This window comes from Calypte anna, chromosome 7 (assembly GCF_003957555.1).
Source record: "Calypte anna isolate BGI_N300 chromosome 7, bCalAnn1_v1.p, whole genome shotgun sequence".
Taxonomy (NCBI): Eukaryota; Metazoa; Chordata; class Aves; order Apodiformes; family Trochilidae; genus Calypte; species Calypte anna.
The window spans coordinates 12,668,157-12,689,811 of NC_044253.1; the positions used below are offsets into that span (position 1 = coordinate 12,668,157).

The following is a 21,655-nucleotide window of genomic DNA, read 5'->3' on the forward strand; positions in this document are numbered from 1 at the left end:
GGGAGCTGCCACTGAATCTCTAAGAGTGAATGGAACAGCCTATCTCTGCTAACTCTCTTTAATTATCACCCAGTTTCTGATAATTAAAATGAAAGAATAGCAGAGTCATTTGTCTTTTTTAAATGTAGACACCCAAAGAGTTTTTTTAAAATACATATTAAAAAAATCTTACCCAAATATGTTTCATTGCTTTGATTGATAAATGAAGCAAATAACAATTCAGTGGCTTATCAGTGGGATCATAGTTTGACCTGTACAACAAAATATGCCACAAGGGAAATGACTTTCTATGAGCTTAGTCATTAGGATGGGATTATTTCACTTCCTCTTGATACTCTCTCAAGTTTATTAATTGTTGAGAAATGAAGATGATCAAATAGTGTAGCTGCCCTTTGCTGCCTTCTTACGCATTTCAGCAAAGTCAGGGTTTGGAAATAAACAGTTTCAACAACCACCAGCAGCCCTATACTTCAAAACGTAAACCAATTCCTTTTTGGAAATAAAAACACGATTGCTCAGCTACCCAGCATGCACTTCTGTCTACATTCTGTGGACTTAAAACTTGGAAGTTCAAAACTCCCTTTCTGGGCACACATCTCAGAAGTTTAATTTTCAAAGCCACTGAACACTTGACAGTGCTCCTGGACAATCTCATCTCTTTTGGAAAGAAGACATTTAATTATTCAGCATTTACCTGCAAGTTTAGATGTTACCTTAAGTATAACTGACAACAAACTAAGTGAACACAGCCTGCAGTTTTGACACCTCAGAAAAGGCTATGAATATGTCTCCAGTCCGGATATACCCTTCTCTTAAATTAGAAGCTGCCAAGCAAACTATCTGCTTAGCACACAGACAAAAAAGTGCAGTCTTGCAGTCCTCGTGCTGCCACAGCAACCCCTGGCCCTGCCACTGGTGAGCACCAGCAGGTGCCTGCTGCACACCTTGGGCTCTGGGCTCCCAGGTGTAGGAGCCCACTGGCCCCTGACCCAAGTCCCAGCTGACCCACAAGTCCTGTACTGCCACCCCAGCATAACCCAGCAGTGCCTAGAGATGACTCCGTGAGACTTTTGCACTGACGTGGTATATTTAAGACAAAACTACAGTATAAACAACTTTAAGATTGGGTTGAGTGGACTACAAATCACAGTTTCTTGTTCCCGTGTATAGTTTCAATACAGATGGCAGTGCCTACAACAGTTCAGACATCACTACAGTGGAACAGAAGCAAGAGGGTGCCACTTCGTTTTATAAAAAAAAACCCCAACAAATAAATTATACATTGAGAGCTATTGCCAAGCTTTACATATAAAAGGTAAAAATACAGCAGTTAGTGTGGCTTTAACAAAAAAAGAAACAATCAACTACCTAAAAAAATATCCTTACTTACTTTAAAAATAAGTTTGTCCAGTTATAGGTGGTCTGTGTGTGTGTATTTATGAAGCAGAGTGCTCAAGCCAAACAGTAAAACCGAGGCAGGTCTTGTAGGAGAACCGTGCAGATCCCTCCCTGGTGCCTCGGGGCTGCCACCCCTGGGGGCAGTGCCCACCCCCCGGTTCAGCCACTGCCTGCTGAGTGACACAGCCCGAATCCTCCTCCTCAGCGCTGGGACAATGAGCACTCGGTGGCATCACAACAACTCTACCTCCGCGGCAGCGTGGTGGGAAGGGCTCAGTACCTACACCCACGGCACTGACACTCGGACCAAACACACACAGATCACACTCGCATCACTGAAAGGCCATTAGCATGGATTTTTTTTTTTTTTTTTTTTTTTTTTTTGGTATAAAGGTAATGATTGTCCAGCTGCATTTGAAAGCCGTGATGTTACCCTGCCTAACAGCTAAAAAAATTCACTACAGTTTTCTAGACTAACAAACACTCTTTGTGCCCAGATAGAGCTTGAAATGCTGGCTGTCTGTGAGAGAGCAGCTAACACTGAATTTGTAGAAGACTCGGGTTGTACCCAAGTATGTACAAAGGGTAAAAAAATACTTCCAGTGCTGTCTGTGAAGGACACGCTGATGTCAGCACTACACCTTCACTTCAGGAAATGAGGATGAGCATGGTGCAGACAAAAGGTAACAGGCAAGGCCTGGGAATAGTTTGTGGAAAGAGACACAAATGTAACTGGACTGTTCCACTTGAGCTCCTCTTCTAGTCCTCCAAATTTTCTTGCCGAAGTCATGTTAAAAAAAATTGTCCCAAACAATTGCTTTTACACCACTGTCTGTCTTAAAGAATACAGGGAATTTAATACATTCCAGCTAATTCTTTAACTGATTACCAGGTAAGCAGTAATTTTATCATATGACTTCTCATATTAAACCCCATTACCACTGCAGTAGGGAAGAGATTTCCCTTAATTCAAGTGTAAGAGGGCCTGAACTCCCACATTTTAATACCCATTCCCAAAACTTGTAAGACCACAGCCATGTACTCAGCTCACACCAGCTCTCTCATCTCTCTGTGGGACTCCCTGGGTGAGGCTGGGACACAGCTCTAAGATCCAGCACCTCCCCGAGAGTCTGAGATATGGGGTGGGGGTTTTTTGTTATTGCAAAGGTTGTGATTTCTATAAAATCTTTTATTCCAATCACAAAGTGTGACTGGAGTAAAATCACTTTTACTTTTAGATCTATTCACTTAGGCTTTCAGCATAAGTTACCATTTTTTAATTACAGAGTTAAAAAGCCTCCATCTCTGATCAGCATCACGTGCCCACACAGCAAACGGGCACAGAGCCAGTGAGGCCAGGCTGGGACAGGCATCAGTAAACCAACAGGGGATAACAACTCTGTTAGGAAAAAAATTAAACTTTTTTTTTAAAAAACATGACTCAGGGAGCTGGCTTTTTCCAAATGACTCTAGCAGAACATGCATGTATTTATCCCTGTCAACATCTAGAGCTTTAAGTGGTTGGCAGACCTGCTAATGTCAGATTCACATGAAAGTTTTATTGCTAAATCTACTTAAATACATGCCAAAAATAAGCTTTCAGAGGATGACTGGACCTTACAGCCAAGTACAGCAAAGGTAAAAAAAAAAAATATCCTTTTTTCTCACTGTCACATGTGCACTAATTAATATTTTATACTATTAACTACAGGAACTATGATACCTATTTCTGTTCAGTAAAATACAGGTGATGAGTAATGCTACGTTCATTACCTGTTAGCCAGTCATGGTACAACATGATACCTATATTTTAAAAACAGTGACACAGAAGTCCAGGATGTCCAGGTGCCAATCTGTGTGTCTGTTCAGACCCCATCAATGCAGTTCCTTACTCTGCCAGGCTCCCTGTATAAAACCTGATTTGGAATAGCAAAATCAGCTACCTTGGATTAAATGGAGTATTTGCTCCAAGTACTAAAAATCACTGGAAAGCATTGGGTTTGCAGCCCCTAATCCATTAGAAATGGCAAGTTCCAAATTTAACCATAGAAAAATTAAGATTTAAAAAAAAAATTCAAAGCATTAGTCCTCTGGAAATTGAGGCAAATCTTGCCCCTTTGAAATCTGTGTGTGTAAATCCAACATCCCCCTATGGCCCCCAGCACCCTGGCCGTGCTGAAATAATAGCTGGCTACTTGGAACCATGCAGACTTTAGGGGAACACACTCACCACACATGGTATTTACTTGCTATTTGCTGTATGTGATTGCTGGGGAGAATTTAAGGATGACGTTCAACATGCAGTGCTGTAAAACTGTAAACTTCTGTTACACTTCTTTTGGGAGGGATTCAAGCTAACAGTGCACAGAGCTCACCAACCCCACGGGAAGAGTCAAATATCAAACACGCCTTAAAGAAAATGCTGCTGCATTCTGTCTATTTACAAAACCAACACATGTAGTTGGTGAATGCCAGCTCAGCTGCTGAGCAAACAGATCAATAGCAAGTGCCAAGTTTCCCCACACAGTTCTGGCTTTGTGCAGGAAGCAGACTGCTGCAGCCATAGCTTCCCTTTTCCTGCAGGAACTTTTCTGGCAACTGTATGATTAATCCAGGCTAAGACATTTGATATTTGAATCGGGAACCTTCTACACATGCAATAAGGCTCAGACTTAAGAGTATAAAAAAGCCAATACTCAACTGGAAGAAACAAGGACAGAGCTGAGCAACCAGTGAGCAGGAACACTCCACTGGTCCAGATGAGCAGCTGCCCCTGCACAGGAGGTGGGGACCCTACCCACAGAGTGCTTCAGAAGCTGCCTGGAGGGGGACTTTAAGTGCTTGCCACCAGTTGACTCCTGGTCCTTGAGGCAATGGCTGCAGAAAGTCACTCTGGTCAGTCAGCCCTAAGAGCTCCTCATGATTTCTAAGTTTCTCTATTAAGGCCTCAGGGGTTTTGAGGCAGTGGGGCACACAAAAGCCACCTGGCTTCTTAACACTCATTCAGCATCTTGCAAACAAGAGTACGGGGGCAGCAGTGAGAGAAAGCAGTCTGAAAGCAGCAGCCTGGCCAGGCAGCAGCTTGCCTACACAACCCACAGTGGTTTGGTCCAAATCTCTGTCTACACTGAGAGATGTGCAGGCAGGCAGTGTGCAGAAACAGGTTGTGCATACAGGTCCTCAGAAACAATCTTCACATTTACAATTACTTCTAAGAACCACGTGTATATAAATAAACAGTAGCACTATGCAGAAAATGTTCTCCAGCCCCAGTCAATGTACAAAACTCATCCTAGGAAAGATCCCAGGTGTTTCATTTGTGCTTCCCCGTTAGGAGAGGTGAGTTCCCTGAATCTTTATTGACCTTTTTCACAGGCTGTATCCCAGCAGCTGTGTGCTCACCTCTACATGTCCACATAAGGATCCTGCTGCCCAGGATTCAAACGATCTCTTCAAAACTACAAACTGTATCCCATACTTCACCAGAGCAGCAAAATGCCTTCCCCAGCTCCATGGAGTGTGCTCTTGCACATGCTCCTACCTTCTTAATACAAAGTAGTGAACTGCTTAGAGGAATTTTTAATCTTTTTTTTCCCATTTTCACCTTATTCCTTCTATTCTTTGTTCCACATCCAACTCTTGGATGACACTCAGAATAGGATTCAAGATGGTGCTAAGAGCTGATCTGGTAGTCTCATGCTGCTAACAAACCTGGCAAGTATTCCCAAAGCACAGCATCTGGAAACAACACCCAGAAACAGTATGAAACAAGAAAATTATTTTCCTTCCTTTTCCTACATGACAACAAAACAAACCAACCAATAAGCAGCTCCTGAAGTAAGCTGTACTTATACCTTCACTGCTTCAGCATTTAAAACATACATATATCTAGGCTAAAATTGCATGTATTTGAGTCACACAGGAAATCACCAGTGTCAAAATGTGGGACCTGTGCTGTAGTCTGCTCGTTTTATAATCTATTTGGCAGGTTTATCTGCCTTTTCCTGGTTGCAATGAGCAGCTCAAATCCAGTCAATGTACTTGGTCACGGATAGACTAGATTTTAATTCTTTCCAGGTACTGTAACAAGAGGTTTAAGGCCAAAAAGGAGAGAATGTGTTAGTATAACAAAGGAAAAACAGAGGGAATAATCCCACAGAAGAGAATTTCCTTGGCCGTATCAGTCATTGTTACTGTGAGCCACTGGAGCAGCCACAAGGTGGCCCTACAAGTTCTCCTAATCTTTCCAGTATTCATCTACAGAGGTCAGGGACACCGTGCTGAGACACCACACAGCTAACAGCACAGTGAACACTTTCCATGAGCACTTGAGAGGCAGCACAGGGTAATGCTAAACCCATTGTGAGTGGAACACAAGGAGCTTCAGTGTGGTATTTCACTTCTCCTGAGGGAGCAGATCAAACGTGCATGTGGTTGCATATCTCGGTTTAGACTGTAATTCCAGTTAAGTTATAATACATGTGGGAGTCCCTTCCTGGATCCTAGCAAACCAGCTGGCTGTTTGACTCCTGTTCAGCAAGAATTTGATCCCAAGCAAGTCTTTTGGAAGGATCCATCGCAGGTCTGTTAGATTTGAGTTTTTACAAGGTGAGAAGTGCAGAAAGTCCTTCTTCTAGAGTTCAGTGGTGAGTAAACACTTTGTTCTTATTGTAGCATCCTCAGTAACTGGGCTAAAAGGGAAAAAAAAAGAGAAAAAAAAAAAGAGGCCCTGTAAATGCATTCACCTCCAGAAAGACCTGCCATGATGGATTAAAAAAAGACTCCTGATGTTCTAAAGAGCATTAAAAGCTGTTGCCCTCATCATTTAATGAGGCCAATGGGCAAACCTTTCCAATGGACAGCTGCAGAAGAGCAAATGGAATCAATTTCACACGGTGCAGTAGTAGCAGCATTGCCATCTGCATTGTAAAATGTTCATTTAAAGTCCTGCTCAACCCTGTCTCACCAGCACAGCAGAATGGAATAGCAAGGAGAAAGGTTTCTACAGGTTCTGTTCTCTGAATTCCTTACAACTTGGGAATAACTGGGAGACATCCCCCACCCACCCCTGCCAGTCCTCTGACTGAAACATGATAGAGAGATTTCTCAGAAAATTAATCTGTCATTTTAGTCCAGTACTAGAACATCTTAGCAGATAGGGAGAGAAACTGAAGTGAAATTATAATAAAAAAAAATTGATCGATTTCATAGCACTTATAATAACAACAGTTTTACCTCTTGCTAAATTTGTATGCTTTGTTCCTTTGCTTACTTGAATTTAGGAAGTTTTTTTTACCCTTCAAACAATGTTAAATAAAAATATGCATCAGCTGCTCTATTTATTTGTCAGATTGCAGTGCTATAAAGTGAGACACAACTATAGTTTATAAACACAGCAGAACAAGGCACTGTGCCTAAGTGACCACTAAAACCAGTTAGTGGTCAGTGGAAGTGGAAGCAGTAAGATCACAGGCTTCCTTTCCACCCCATGGAGACTTCTGAAGTGAGTGCTGAGGAGATTTTACCTTGCAAGTACTTCGGATGTCTGCTGGGATGGTGGCAATCCAGTTGGTGACAACAAGGTCTCTGTGCTGCCTTTCACTGCCTTCATAGCTAAGGCAATATCATTTCCCAAAGGCCCATTGGAAATCAATCCAGTCTGAATTGGGGAGAATGGAAAAAGAAACTGAAATAAAAGCCTGCCAAGACAAGCTGATTTTCCAGTATGATTTAGTTATAACAGTAAAAAACAAGATTAATCAGGTTCCAGTGTGGGCTTTACTACGTACAAGTTCTTAGAGAAACTTGAAGGTATTTACCTGCATGGTAAATGCAGCAAAAATTAATTTTAAATATGAAGAGAATATTTATGTTGTTTGATTTACTCCAGATGAATTAGCTTGCTTTTTGGTCTGGTCCCAAAAAGCTTTTATGAGCTTTCAAATTCTTACAAATGATTATATTTTTCTATTTTACTTGAGCTTCTGCTTCTAAATTATGACAAAAGTATTCTAAATTTCTATTTTTTTTAGGTTGGTTTTTTTTTTTTAATCAGTTCTTTGGTTTTGTTGGGGTTTTTTGTTGTTTTGTTTTATTTTTAGCTTGTTTGTTAAGGAATTAAGTAACTCACTGGCACTATCCACCTTGGTGTTATTATGGGCTGGGAAGATGCCTGAAAAAAAAAAAAAAAAAAGGCAAAGAAATGTTCATTAGAAAAGTTTGGAACTATCTGCAAACATCCTCAGAACAACACTGCCTCCCAAACCAATCTCAGATATTTGTCCATCCCCAGTGTTTGACCTGTGCTACTGATTAGCTGCAGCTGCTGTAACTTCATGTCAGAAGGTAGAGGGCACCCACACAGCAAATATTGCTCACTCAGAAACTCAAGAGGCAGCAGTTTCAGCTCAGTGCTCCCTCCCCAAAGGTGACTGAGCCCATCAGCTGTTTCTGTTTTGTGGGCAGAGGTAACTGAGAGCACACACTTGCCTGAACAGGTTAAAGAACCTCCTCTTTCCTCCTTTTTCTCCTGCACACAACTTTTTCACCAGCACAAATTATAACAAAAAGAGCTGATTTCTAGTAAAAGTTTACTGATCAAGTATTTATTTTAGATACATACACACACAAAAATACCTCTGTGTGTGTATATACACATTTACAGATGATTTCTGAAGTTTTATATGTGCCCAAAAGCCTAAGAAGCAGGCTGGCACCTGCAGGTGTACTGAAGTAGGACTGCAGGCTCTTGTGTCACAGGTACAAGTTAACTCCTCAGACTCTTTCACCTCCATTTACAAAGCTGTGGAGTCTACAACCCTACACCAGCCACCCCTTCAGCTGGGGGGCAAATACAAAGCAATCCAGGTCAACCACCACTTCACTCTGCTGCAGCAGTCCCAGGCCTGGTGGAGAGATACTAGAACCTGAGGAGATTTTATGAGTAAAAAGCACTGTATGAGTGAAGGAAGAAGTTGGTTTTCAAATACAGTTACCCGAGGTGTGGCTTCTGTAAAGTCAATTAGATTCTCTGTCAGTGATGTTAGGGAAACGTCCTGGTCATCTGGAGTGCTCTATGGAATAAATCAGTTTGCATTGAATTCCCAGTAGTAACCAGAAGGGTCTGCTGAATCCTCTAGTGGTTTCCCCAGTGGCAGACCAGTGTCCTTAATGAACACCACTTTATCAGGTCTGTTTTCTCAAATCTTTCCATATGACCTTCTTAAATAGCCTTTTAACTTGGCTTATTCCCATCAACCTACTAAAAATAATGTCATTGCCAAGGAAGCTGTGACCATGTCCTGCTCTCCAAGGTGAAGATGGGGCACTGTGGCATTCAACAAGGAGGCTGGCACAGTCTGTGAGCTGAACACTGAACTCAGAAAATGAAATTTGTAATTATTCAATGGGATCAACTACATAATGCTGGTTTAGAGGGACAACAGCTAAAGGGCACGGTGTTTTAGTGAACCAGAATAACCCCTCAGTCTGCTGAAGTAGTAGGAGAGTCCAATGACTTGAGTCCTCTTTTGGAGAGGGACAAAGGAATGCTGAACCCTGAATTACTATGTGCATTTCATGGAGTCCAGTAAAAAAATTACCTTATCAGGCTATACCTGATAAGGTAATTACCTGACCAGAATATAGCAATTAAATATTACAATTTAAACTCTGTGGTTATTTTGAATTGCCTCTGTCAGCAGTCTCTTTCCTAGAGCATCAAATCACTGGAATATAAGTGGTGAGGAAAAGAACCAGTTTAGAAAAATAAGTGTCAGGCAAAGAACCTGAAAGGACATTCAGAAGTGGCCTTTGGAGAGATCTGTTCAGTGTCCCTGCTTGCTTCAGAAAGCTCTTTGGCATTCAGCAATGACTGGCATTCACTGAGCTATGAGAGGTATGCAGCAAGGTCTGCTGTGCTTGCCTGGAGCCATCAGGAGCTCAGAACAAAACACATAGAAACCTTCCAGACTGGCAGGTGGTGATACCTTTGAAACAGAAGCCTCCTCAGCTGGAGCCAGGTTAGCTGGAATCAGCAGGTCCTCATGGTTAGAGGCAGCATGGTCCTCATTTAACACATTACTGAAAGGAGAAAATGTCCTCATCAGCACGCTGCCTGGACAGCATGAAACTGCACTGCTCCCAGCCCCAAAACTCAACATCAGTTTCATGCAAAGCAGACAAAAATCTGATGTCTGTGAGTGTGTTCAAATAAATGCCTCCCAGCTACCTCTGCAGATTGCTGCTCTCTTTCACAGTTTCAGCTATGTGTATAGACCTAACAGTATCCATGTCCTCTATCAATGGATCTCCTTCAGCCCTTGTTTCCAATTTGCCTGAAGCATCCCCATCATCCTCTTATCTTCTCCAGAGGCAGGGGCATCAGGATGTCAGATATTTCAGTTGTTTCAGAAGATGAGATTCACTTACTGTCTGCTACAACACTCCCCCCCAAGGCCTGGCCTATACCAATTAACCGCTGCAGCAGTAATTAAAGATGCATTGGTAAGCCTGCTTAGCCAGATCTGGCCTAAATGCTTAGCAACTGCTCCTCATCTTTTCAGACCTGTTAATGATAATCTCCATGTGGTGGTTCTCCTACCCCAGAAACATTTTCCCCATAGCATCCCCTGAATCACTTACGAAACAAAGGTGTTGGAGGCAGAAATTCCTTTCAGGAGCTCTCTTGGGTCTTGAAATGCTGCACTGGTGGCTGGGGCACAATTCTGTGTTTTGCCTGACAGAAGAATGTTCCTGTCACAAAACAACAACAAAATAAACAAAACATAACAGGTACAACCTTCCACAGAAAGCTCTTAATGAATCACTTGCTACAGCATAGTTTTGGGATCTCTAGATGTTCATTTTATTCAGCATCTTCAAGTGCTCTTGCAAGTCTGGCATATGCTCATCTTCACAAAGGGTCAGGAAATTACATATTGCAGCCCTTTCACTTTACAGTGCCTGAAATCCTAATGAAACCAGCAAGGTAAAAATGCAATGACCACTGAGCCACCTGAAGACCATGCTGAACTGCAGGTTCTGAGTGCTGCACTGGGATAACTACATCACATGTTTCTTCCAAATCAATCCAGTACCTGGCAGCAGCATCCTGAATATTGGAATTCTTGAGACCTGTCAGGCTGTCTTCTCTTATGACCTGACAAGAAAAAATGAACAAAGATAAAAACTTCTGATAGGTGGTTCCATCCTGTGTCAGTTCTGGCACCCACAGAAGAGCTGAGCACACAGAAGTATGCTGTTCATCACCTGCTCAGGGAAGGTATGACTTTTATGTGAAAACTTCATTGCAGAAATAAAAATAATTCACCAAAGTAGACAAATATAATACCATTACATTATATTACTAGAACATGCTAGAAGCATCATCTTAGTAACAGAATCACAACATAATTTCTAGGCTAGAAGGCAACCCTTGGAGGCTATCTGGCTCAATAACAACTGCAGCCAGGGCCTGTTCAAGGGCTTGCTGAGTTACAGAGGTTGGCTATCATCAAGGATGGAGATTCCTCCTTGTACAACTGCTCCAGTGCTGCACCACTGTTACTGTGAAGAATGGCTGAGAAACTCTGATTTTATGTTAGACTTTGGCTCTTAAAGCACCCTTATCTGCAAGGCACATTCTCCAATACCAGGCAACTGAAGAGAAATAAAACATTTGATAACATCACAGTTCTTATAATTTTACTATTTACCTTGTGCCCTGCTTCTGCCTGAGCCTTCAGGATATTGCTTTTGATATCTGCTGGAAGCCATGTTGGTGCTGTGATTGGGCTCTCAATGGCATTATTGAGACATTTATCTGTCAGCTTTACCACTTCATCCTAGACATGAAAATACCTTTATTAGAAACAGTTGCCATACAGAACAATCTAGGCTGAAGTTTATTAACATCTCTAAATAACAAGGCTGGGTAGAAAGTTAGAAGATTTACACTGAAATGGAAAAGCAATATTTTCCTTTAATTTGATCTCAGTAGTAAAGTCACAGCAAAACAAAGTAAAAAAAAAATTAAAAATGCTCAAAAAGATGCAAAGTGCTGTGCTGAAAATAAAGCATGCAAGAATCAGTGACCCTAAATCTTCGACCTAGTTTACTGATAGAAGATCAACAGAGCAGCCATCATACTACATCATAGCAGTATAGAGTAACTATAAGTTATAATTTATTCCCAAATGCCAGTTTGAAGATTTTTACCTTAAAATCCACACATAAATCCAAACAGCAGCTTAATGTGCCATTAGCTACTTCTTCCATCAGTGATTATATTGGGAAAAACTGACAGCCAGATTCATATAGCAGCCAGATACATACATAATTAAAAATTAAATACCTTTCACTACAGTATATTTCATTATGTGAGTGGCATTTCTTAATTATAAAATGTTAATTAAGCATTTAATCTACTAATTGCTATTTGATTAGTGACAGCAGTTAATTAACTGAGTGGAAACTAAACCTTTTGACCTTCCTTGTGAGGGGTCTGACTCAGCAGGGGGAGACAGAGTCCCTCTTTCCTCTCCCTCTGCCTGCACCAAGCGCCGCATCCCTGCACCCCCTGAGCAGCACCGCCCGGCAGCCTCCGGGATGCAGCAGCTCCCGTGTCCACGGGAAATGAAGCCCACGGCAGAGAGACAGAGAGACCGGGGGAGAGGAGTTCGAAAGAGGTGACTACCTGTCTCCCACACAGCTCTCCATCCACTTTTAGCTTTTTTCTTTCACTGGAAATGCCAGCGAGAACTTCTGAGTATTTGGTCTTTAGAGATGGGGAACACATTTCCTCCTCTCTCTCTAAATCACCTTTACACACACAAATCACCTTTCTGAGCACCCAAATAAGAGCTGACCCGGCAGTATAAAACAGGGGATGGTTTGAAATTTTGACCCCAGTCAGCACTGCATATAAACATCTGCAAAATCTTCAAGGATCACTGTCATCATAAGAAGGTGTGAGTAGCGACAACCAGTGTTACTAATGGCTATCACTAGCAGATGCTGAGGTGCACTTTCACATAATTCGTTAAAGGCTAAGAATATAATTATTAAAATTTTATTTTAGAGATGCTATTGGGATTTCAATTAAAATCTGGAATAATTAAAACTGTGTTTTTATTATTTGCACAGAGTGCTCAAGTGTTATACTCTTTAAATCCTTACACTGGACCTCGCTGCAATAGATGCTGTCATGTAACAGTCTCTGCACAGAATTTCTAATTAATTATTCCAGTACCAGTGATTAAGTAAATCTGATTATTTTGACTAAGCATATCAATACACTGCTGCTTTAGGCAGTATTTTGTGATCTAACTTTCTCTCTGCTTCCTTTACCTGAACAACCAGTTTCATAAGTCTATCAGCAACAGATTGCTGATTTCTAAAACGTTTAGTACTAAGAAACACTTTAATGTCATCAAGTACAAGTTCTATACTACCAAGGAAACATTTCTATCAATATTAAAGATTCATATTTGTAAATAATTTCTACTTCATCCTTGAAAAAAACCAGTGGTGTTTTACTGTTTGTTTTTTTTTTAATGGGAAAAGATGTAGCTAGAGGGACAGTATCTGGCACCTGAGAACATCTCAAGATGTCTACCTTAGAAGATATTTAGTTGTTCACATAAACCAGTAGAGCTTCAGTATTTGTCAGTTCTCTAGCTCATAACAGATTTTATTGTTTCTATGCATGCTGGCCAAACTGCATTTGTCCTTTTTTCTTCAAAGTAAGGCAATAGGCAGCAATGTAGAAAAAGATTAACGGCAGCAGCAGGGTGTGTGATCCCTGTCTTTCGTGCTTTTGAGCTACATTCTTGATGCTACTGAAAATTGCTTTGTGCAGAAAGATGGAGATTAATACAGGCACATTTTAGAGCAATTTCCACATGTTTACAGACCACAACAAATTCAGAAATAAAACCCCTCAGGTTCTTGCATTTCTGACAATGAAGCAGATTTCAAACACAGGCAAACAGAGTGAACTTTTTATTCATTTCACTTCAGATGCTGATGAAAGCAGAGCCATCGTCGGTGTATTTAAGAGCTATTTGCTCTCTTTTGTCAGATCTGGTCACTGCTCTAGGGAAAGCTGGGAAAGGACAAGGTCTCATTCTTCCATCTCAACAGATTTTGGCAGGGAGCAGTGGTGAAGAATGAAGCCATTCATTCCCCCTTTACCAGTTCTCACTCTAGGAAGATTTCTTTTTCTCTAAAAGGACAGGGACAGCTAGATAGATGTTTCCCTATCAAAGAAATCAATCAATATTGATCGATTGCAAGTACAGAATAATGTAAAGATGATTGTCAAGCCACCTCTGACAGAAAATAGTTCAATTTTTAATTAACAAAGCAGAGCTGAGCAGCTCATTGGCATCTGACAGCATCACTTATGAGTTTAGGATGCAGCTCTGCCTTTGGAAGCAGAAAGCTAATGCACTCCCCCAGATGCATTTTACAAAACCTTCATGTGCTGTAACTGTTTCTACATGGGCAGGAACTTACGCACTGGTAAAACCTAAGGGAGATGAGAGATGCTGAAATCTGTAAGCACACACTTGCAGAGTGCATTGCAACACTGCATTCATCTGAAGTAAAAGCAAGTTCCAGGACTCAGTGGATTTACTGCAGTCCCATTCACAGTTCTGCCAGAAGATGTCATAAATACCTCATTTGCAAAAAGATTAAGAATAAAAGTTAAATGAAGGAGCAGAACCAATAGGTACATTTTGAAATAAAAATCATAAATAGAAATTCATATTTTTTCTAAAGCATCCTTCAAAAGCAAAAAACTGTTTTTAATAGCTACTTATTTTGAGGACTCACTTGGTGCTACTGTAGCCTACATGTCTTTGCAATTTGAAGCATACAGAATTTAAAGTCTACAGAAAGAGTCTCTAACTTTTTCTACCTTTTTTTAAACACTCTCAAGTGACCTCTTGGTAAGCTACATCAAAGGCTGAAAAGTTTCATTCAATCTTTACTACCCAAGAAAAAACACTGATGTTGTACTCCTACTTCCATAATACAATTTGCACTTCCTTCATGAAAGCTTAAGTCTCTTTTACCCAGAGAAAAAACCATATTGGCATAGTGTTGATCCATACTTCACATATTTCTCTCTTATGCAAATGTTCTTGCTCTCTGATCTGGTTACTATCACCCCAGCATCTGTAACCTCTAATATTCAAATATATTCAGCACCTCATATGACAGCAGCTGGATAACTGTGACTGCATTGCATTGGCAGCTGTTGGATTAGCTCATTACAGGAATCTTAGCTTGCTTACTGTGTTTCAGCTACAGTTTAAAAACCACTAAGACACCTTTACTTTCTTTTCTCCATTTAACCAACTACATGTATTTTTTTCCCCTCTCTCTTTGAACTGAAACATGGCTTAACAGGCAAAAGTATTCTGAAATAAGTTGTGTTCATTCACTTTAGTTTATGCCTAGGCAGTGTTTGGGCATAACAGGACCCATAGGCTTCAGACTAATCTTCTTATAGACTTGGTAATCTTTGTAATTCAGAGAGGTACACAAGGCATCCCAGACAACAGACCTTAAAGGGGACATGAGCAAAACAGCCTGCAGCACCTAGCACACCAGGGCAGCAGCCTTCTCTCTGGCACAGGGGGGGAACAAATGCTCAGGAACTGGTTTAGCCCAAACAAGTACTGCTTAACACCTCTCTTGGCATCTGTGTCACCTTACTATTGAAGAAGCAAGAAAAATCATTGCTGCTTCATCAAAAGTTAGATAAAACCTCAGGCCTCCCTGCAAGGGGGTTAAGCACAAAAAGATAACACTGCCAGGTATTCTCCCAGATTGTTCAAAATGCAATAAAGCACCTAAAAGCTTTTACACTGAAGGAAAGCAGAGTAAGGGAAAAATCCAAATATTTTAAAGGTCACTTAAAAAAAAAAAAAAAAAAAAAGGATATCCTGCATGGGTGCAGTAGACTGATAACCAGTGAATTTATGAAAGTTCACCTCTGTTGGAAAGGAGGATCCTGTCTGCTCCATCCCTTCTAGCAACTTAATTTCCCCATGGCTCTGGCATTTTTTGGCCCCTTTCATGAGCTATGTAACTCACTATTTAACAACTTTAAAAAAACCAACAACACAAAAAACAACCAACCAAAAAATACACCTTAGCATAAAGTTAAAAAAAAAAACAAACCAAAACAACTTCATTATTGTGTAGGCTACACTGGTTCACTGAAATAGGTAATGACTCCTGGAGGTGACAGAGGACATAAGGAAGCCAGGGAAGGAGGAAGAGCAAGGAGGAGGGAGGAGGAAGAGAACTCTCACCCTGGGTACTGAATCTCTCATACTCTGGCACAGCTGCCTGTGGAAATACAGTCCAACTTGCCCAGAAGTATTTATGAGAGCACTAAATCCAAACACATCACTCCTCTCTATGTAAACACACAGAGCACTAACACCTACTTCAGGGAACAGGTAGAAACTGGTTACCCAACAGGAGGGACAGATCACAAGCAGACCTTTAATCAAAACAAGACGTCAAAACCATGTTCTGGGAGGGTTACCACAGGCAACTGAAAAACACCAGGAAAGCAGCTCCTCCCCTCAAAAAAGAGAGTGAACTATACAACACTGAGCAACTAGTAACCTACAGATAAAGGCAATTGAGGAACATTCTGAGCATTTAGGACTTACTCCCACCAATTTTTTAAACTTTCAGCAGGCCGCAGGCTGCATACATGCACGTGCACCTCTGCCCCACAATGTCATCCTACGGCCCCTTCACACACAGGTTGACACATATAACAAAAGATTGGTATTTTCTTTTCCTCAGTATCACTCACTCACATTTTTTAAATTCATGCAAACAGACCAAGGCAAGACTTTTCAGAATGATCTAAACAATACTTGGCAACTTTGCCATAAGGAATGGAAAGCAAGTACCTGTACGTTTATGTTTACGTTGGGACGCTCAGTTAGCACGGGGCTGCTGCACTCCGTTTCCAGCTGTTTCAGCTTCAGGAATGTATCTTCAAATGCTGGAAAAGAGACACAGAAGATACCATCATGCTAACATCCTGGTGGAGTTATTTCACTTGTAACTTGCATTCTTCCTGAACACGTATTTTATGGTTGTGGATGTAGATAGTTGTAGATAGTTGCACTTCATTGAATTTGTGTCTGAAAACTAACTTATTTCCTGTACCTTTGTACAATTTTGAAATAAGCTGCTTCAGGCTGAAATGAGGAGAGCTGGTCAACTTTGCTGTCCCAAACTCCATGACCTAAAAGTCATGATGAGGCTTTGCAGAGCTTTGAGAGATTTGTGGGATAATACAGTGAAATAAAAAAAGAAAAAAAGGCAGCTTTTGAAAGCAGTTCAGTAGACACAGACAGCAACATTTAAAAATTTCACAGACAGAGAACTGACTGTGAAACAGACTCTCCTTGAAAACAATTTCCTAACATTTTGGTGAAGATTATGCTCAAATAAATGCACTAATTCATACACCAGAATGGGCTGCATTCCAGTGGTGGGTAAAGCTGCCATTATGCATGTAACCTAAGGGAGGTCTCTAAAACACGTCTGGATTTTTGTAAGGAAACAACCTCACCAGTTAACTTTGACCCCCCATGTCATGGTAATAGGGAAAAATCTGTAAGTTTGCTTACGATCAGAGTCTGCTTTTTCAGCAGCTGTTTCCTTTGTGCCAGGACAACTAACAGCCACTTCTGAATCTCCTGTTGCCAAGCCAACAACTGGACGGCCTAAGGCATCATCAACACAAGTTTCTGGACACTCTGTGCTGTCTAGCAGATCAACAACAGGTACACTGCAGAGGCAGAAAGATGGGCAGAGAGACACAGAATCAAGTTACCACTCTTTCTGTAACAAGAAAAAAGCTTTAACTCATGCCATGTCTTTTTTCAAGCTATCTTTTGATTACCAGACATACTCTGTAAGAACTGTTCCAGACAATTATTAGACATTGGCTTTCAGTGCCTTTTTTTTTTTTTTTTAAGGGACTATTTTATGTCTGTAGAACTGACTTCATAGCAGAGCAGGTCCATCTTGCTGGCTGCTTGCTACACAGCAGTGGAAAAAGCGAAGGTAGACGAAGGGAAGTTCTTACCCATTAAATGCACTTTCTGGAACAAACATCTGAAATTTTTTCTAACAAACTCAAGGTACATTTCAGGATTGCTACACAAGAGAAAGCTGGGGGAGGGAAGTTGATCCTGTTCACAAAAGGCTATTTGTGTAGCACTTCCCCCAACACTTGGAAGCAGATCAGAGCAGAAGGGTGCATTGCGCAGGTCTGCACTGGCACTGTGCTACCATTAGGCAGACCCACGACTACTTCTAGTTTTATTAACTTGGGAGGAGACATGAATGAAACCCTAGCAGTCACAGTATTTCAATTGAGCCACACTGTGCGCTCCTGTACGTCACTTGTTTCACCTCCTCTGCTTTCTAATGGCAACATCTTTTCTGTAATTTTGTCCTACCATCTGTATTTGCACTTAAATCATGGAAAAATCACAAGAAAAAAAAGTATGTTACGATGCTTATGTTGTGCAGTCATCTCTTCAAAGCTCAGGCACACAGCTAAGGCTACCCTAAGGGCAAACTGTAACAAACACAGAAACAACAGCTGCTGCAGAACACCATGGTTAATCAGACAATCTGTGCACACAACTGCAGTTTGATTGTCACCCATTTCAATCAACAAGCGCACTTAGGAGTTTGGTTGCAATACTTGTTTAAGAAGAAAAAACAACTGGTTTTTAAAGTCCTGACCCCAAATATGAGAACAATGATACCAAGTAAGTGCCCACCTCAACAGAACTTACCTTCATGCACGAACAGAAACAGTTCCTACTGTACCGTTCAGAACAGCTTCTCCCTTATTGCTACCAGGTTAATGTCCCATGCCTCCCTCCAGCCCCTGGAATTTGGAAGCAGTCCCATGTTGTCACTAGAAGCTCCAGGGAAAAATTCCTCCCTCCTGCTCAAGCACCCAAAAGAATCCTTCTAATGTTAAATATACCCCTCTGAAACAGATTACAGGGTATCACCCTTTTAGTGCTAATAACGTACGAATCATCTTAAGACAATTAATTGACGTGAGGCAAACTGAGGTCACTTGCTTGATTCTCTTAAGCAGTGGAATAAGAAGGTGCTAGCAAACCAAGTGATAGGAATTTCTTCAATCTATTGCACAGCCCATGTGCACCACAAACAGGAAACAACAAGTCTTGTGAAGGGTGAAAGAGAAAATTTCAGTTATTAGAAGTCAACAGGCAGGAATAGATGCTTTTCAGGTTAAGGCAACAAAGAAAGTGATACTGAATTCTGTAACATAATTTGAAAGCAAAAATATTTTATAGTCTTCACATGAAGCTAGCACTTTTCTTCCTATTTTCTGACACCTTTCTGCGAATAACCTCCTAAATGTTTAACATGACAGCCAGTACAAGAAGTTCAGATTTTGCCTGCAGCACAGAGGAGCTGATGCCATGACATGATGCCATTTCATGAAGTAAAATCTTTCATGAACTCCTCATAAGAGAAGTGATATAGAGCAGCAGTAACACTTCTTTGTGCTGTAATATTTTAATACTTTTCTTAGCACTCCAGCACCATGGAAAAAAAATAAGTGAAAAATGAAATCTTAGTTACAAAATTGCTAGGATCATTACATTACCCTTTCCCTTCCCCTCCCCATCACAACTACATTAACATTTACTAGACAGACAAAAAAATCTGCCCAGTAGAGATAAAAGCAGCCTTGAAATCTGGTGACACATTCAAATGGCATACTCGATGTCTATTCACATTAAGGTGATGAAAACATGTAGAAAATCATATTGCCATTTGTGCCACAGGACAGAGGAGTGCCTGAGCTGGCATCACAGGAAGGCCTCAGGCAAGAAACTAGATGTATGTAGGCAGTCAAGAGAAGCTTTCTAAGCCAAGATTCAAGTAGGAATTGACCCCATTTTGTCTTCAGACCCACAGAAACACCTACTCAGCCACACTGAGACAGGCAGGCACAAGAGATAACTCATACTAGGGAGAGTCTCAGCCACTGGAATTTGTAGGCACAAAAGACAAATTCTGCAAAGAGCATTAAATTGTTCAAGACCACCCTGATTCTTCAGCCTCTTCAGATCCTCAGTGGGAAGTCCACTATGAAGGCTTCATAAATGACCAGTTCACAGGGATAAAAAGCACAAGATACTCTTTTCATCCCTGCACATGATTTCTGACTTCTGCAAAACACTGATGAACTGTTGTAAGGAAAATAATAGAAAGGTTCCCAGGAACAGCAGTATTTCTGTGACAGTCAGTTTGCAGCACTGAGGAAGAAAACAGCCATTAGCTTTCAACATTCCTATATTTACTCACATACAAAAGGATATCTGAACTTTGCACAGTATTAAGTGCCAGGCTTTATGTTCTTAGAATCAACTTCTATCAAGTACACTTTAAGAAATATTCTGAGGGAAAGGATAAGACCCACTAAATAAATCACACAGAAGTTGTTAAATGCTGCAGCAGCTCCCACAGTTAAAGGGAATTAGCTACTGCATTATTTTCCCTTTTTGCCTGACAAATATATTGAGATTAGTATGTACCATACAGAACACAATGTACAAAGCAACCAAGAAAGATGTCAGTTACAAAGGGTGATGTGTTTTTTCACTTCCTCAATGAAAAACAATACTTCAGTGTAGATTGTAAAATACAATTTACAAAACACAGTAACTATCCAAGTCCACTGCAAAAGAGACAATTCTTTTGCAAGTAATCTAATTTGACCCATCCCATAGCACCACACAAGCTAACATTTTTTTAACTAGTAGTGACACAGAACAGTTTCTCACACTGTCTCTGCAAGGTAGTAAAATAGTGTGAAAGCCTTTGTTAATTTCCTTCATTTTGGGGCATTCAGTGTTGTATCCGAAGGCAAAAAGAACAGTAAATTTATTCGGGTTTTTTTCCCAAACCAAAAAAGCAAAATATTCAGGAAAAACACCCCTTCCTTTTCCTCTTAAAGCGAGGAAAGGAAAACAAAAAATCATCCAGGTGCATGATCCTACAAATGGAGACCGTTCACACACATTTAGTTTCTAATCATCAGGCTGTGTCCCACCATTCCAAGACTTCTGATGTCTCCCATTTGTTTGAAGATAATTCCAAATACTGACATGGTATAATGTATGCAAGCCAACAACTACAGGAAAGGAAACACCCTTAGGAAAGAGATTCTGCTGGCTGAAGAACTTTTGTGGATATTAAGCAAACATCTGTCATCATCATACTGTTTAGAGAGACATCCATGTGTTTCCTCAGTGCTATTCCTGGAGAACATGACCTGTCCCTGTAAATATGCAGCCAGGTGTTGTTTGCACTAGGGTTCTACAACTTCTCTGACTGCTATTGAGAGCTATCACCTAGCCTACTGGAGATCAGGATACTAATTCTCCCTATGTCAACAAAGTCACACTAAAATAAGCCCAGCACACAGCGAGGTGGCCCCTCAGGATGTATGGAAGATTCAAAGCCACGTGGCAAAAAGCCTGCAGCATATACCCTCATAATACAAATAAATTCTAAAGGTAGATGGATTTCAGGCAACCAGGGTTGCTTCCCCTGTCCTGAATCTGATCTAGCTTTCCTGTCGTGCAAAAGAATTTACTATGGAAACTTTAGTCCCAGCATTAATTACCAAGGTTGCAGCTAATCCCAGGGCAGCCCGTGACAGGCAGCACGCTGCAGGCACCCAGGACACCCAGACCTCTACTCAGCACCAGCAAGAGACCCCTGGGGAGATGCACCCAGCTCTGGGCTGCTCAGGACAAGGGAGAGAGGGACAAACTGGAGGAAGTGCAGAGGGCCACCAAGACCATAAAGGGACCAGAGCATCAAAGGAGAGGCTGAGAAAGCTGGGACTGTTCAGCCTGGAGAAAGTTCAGGAGGATCTTATCCATGTGTATAAAAATAAGATGAGGAGACTAAAGAAAACAGACAGAAAAACAGATTCTATCTTCTCAAAGCAGCCCAGATACACGACAAGAGGCAATGGTCACAAACTGCAATACAGGAGATTCCACTTAAACACAAAAAAAAACTTTTTGCTGTGAGGTTGGCTAAACACCAGAACAGGTTGCTTAGGGTGGATGTAAAGAATCCATATTTGGATACAAACAAAACCTGGCTGGCAGGGTCCTGAGCAACCTGCTCT

The 21,655-nt window shown here is 41.1% G+C and overlaps 1 protein-coding gene across 2 annotated transcripts in view; it reads right to left on the bottom strand.

Moving 5' to 3' along the window:
* Positions 1-1,376: 1,376 nt before the first annotated feature.
* Positions 1,377-21,655, bottom strand: part of EPB41L5 (erythrocyte membrane protein band 4.1 like 5) — a 57,765-nt gene continuing 37,486 nt past the window's right edge. The window contains exons 17-26 of one of the 2 annotated variants that reach the window (XM_030454400.1): positions 17,076-17,236; positions 16,347-16,441; positions 11,115-11,243; positions 10,497-10,558; positions 10,042-10,152; positions 9,387-9,480; positions 8,394-8,471; positions 7,529-7,570; positions 6,924-7,057; positions 3,316-6,089 (exon numbers count right to left, since the gene is read on the bottom strand). In XM_030454400.1, coding sequence (XP_030310260.1) covers positions 6,032-6,089; positions 6,924-7,057; positions 7,529-7,570; positions 8,394-8,471; positions 9,387-9,480; positions 10,042-10,152; positions 10,497-10,558; positions 11,115-11,243; positions 16,347-16,441; positions 17,076-17,236 — 964 coding nt within the window. In that variant the 3' untranslated portion in view covers positions 3,316-6,031. Of the gene's footprint in view, positions 6,090-6,923; positions 7,058-7,528; positions 7,571-8,393; positions 8,472-9,386; positions 9,481-10,041; positions 10,153-10,496; positions 10,559-11,114; positions 11,244-16,346; positions 16,442-17,075; positions 17,237-21,655 lie in introns of both variants that reach the window. The other variant, XM_030454401.1, reaches the window with a different exon arrangement.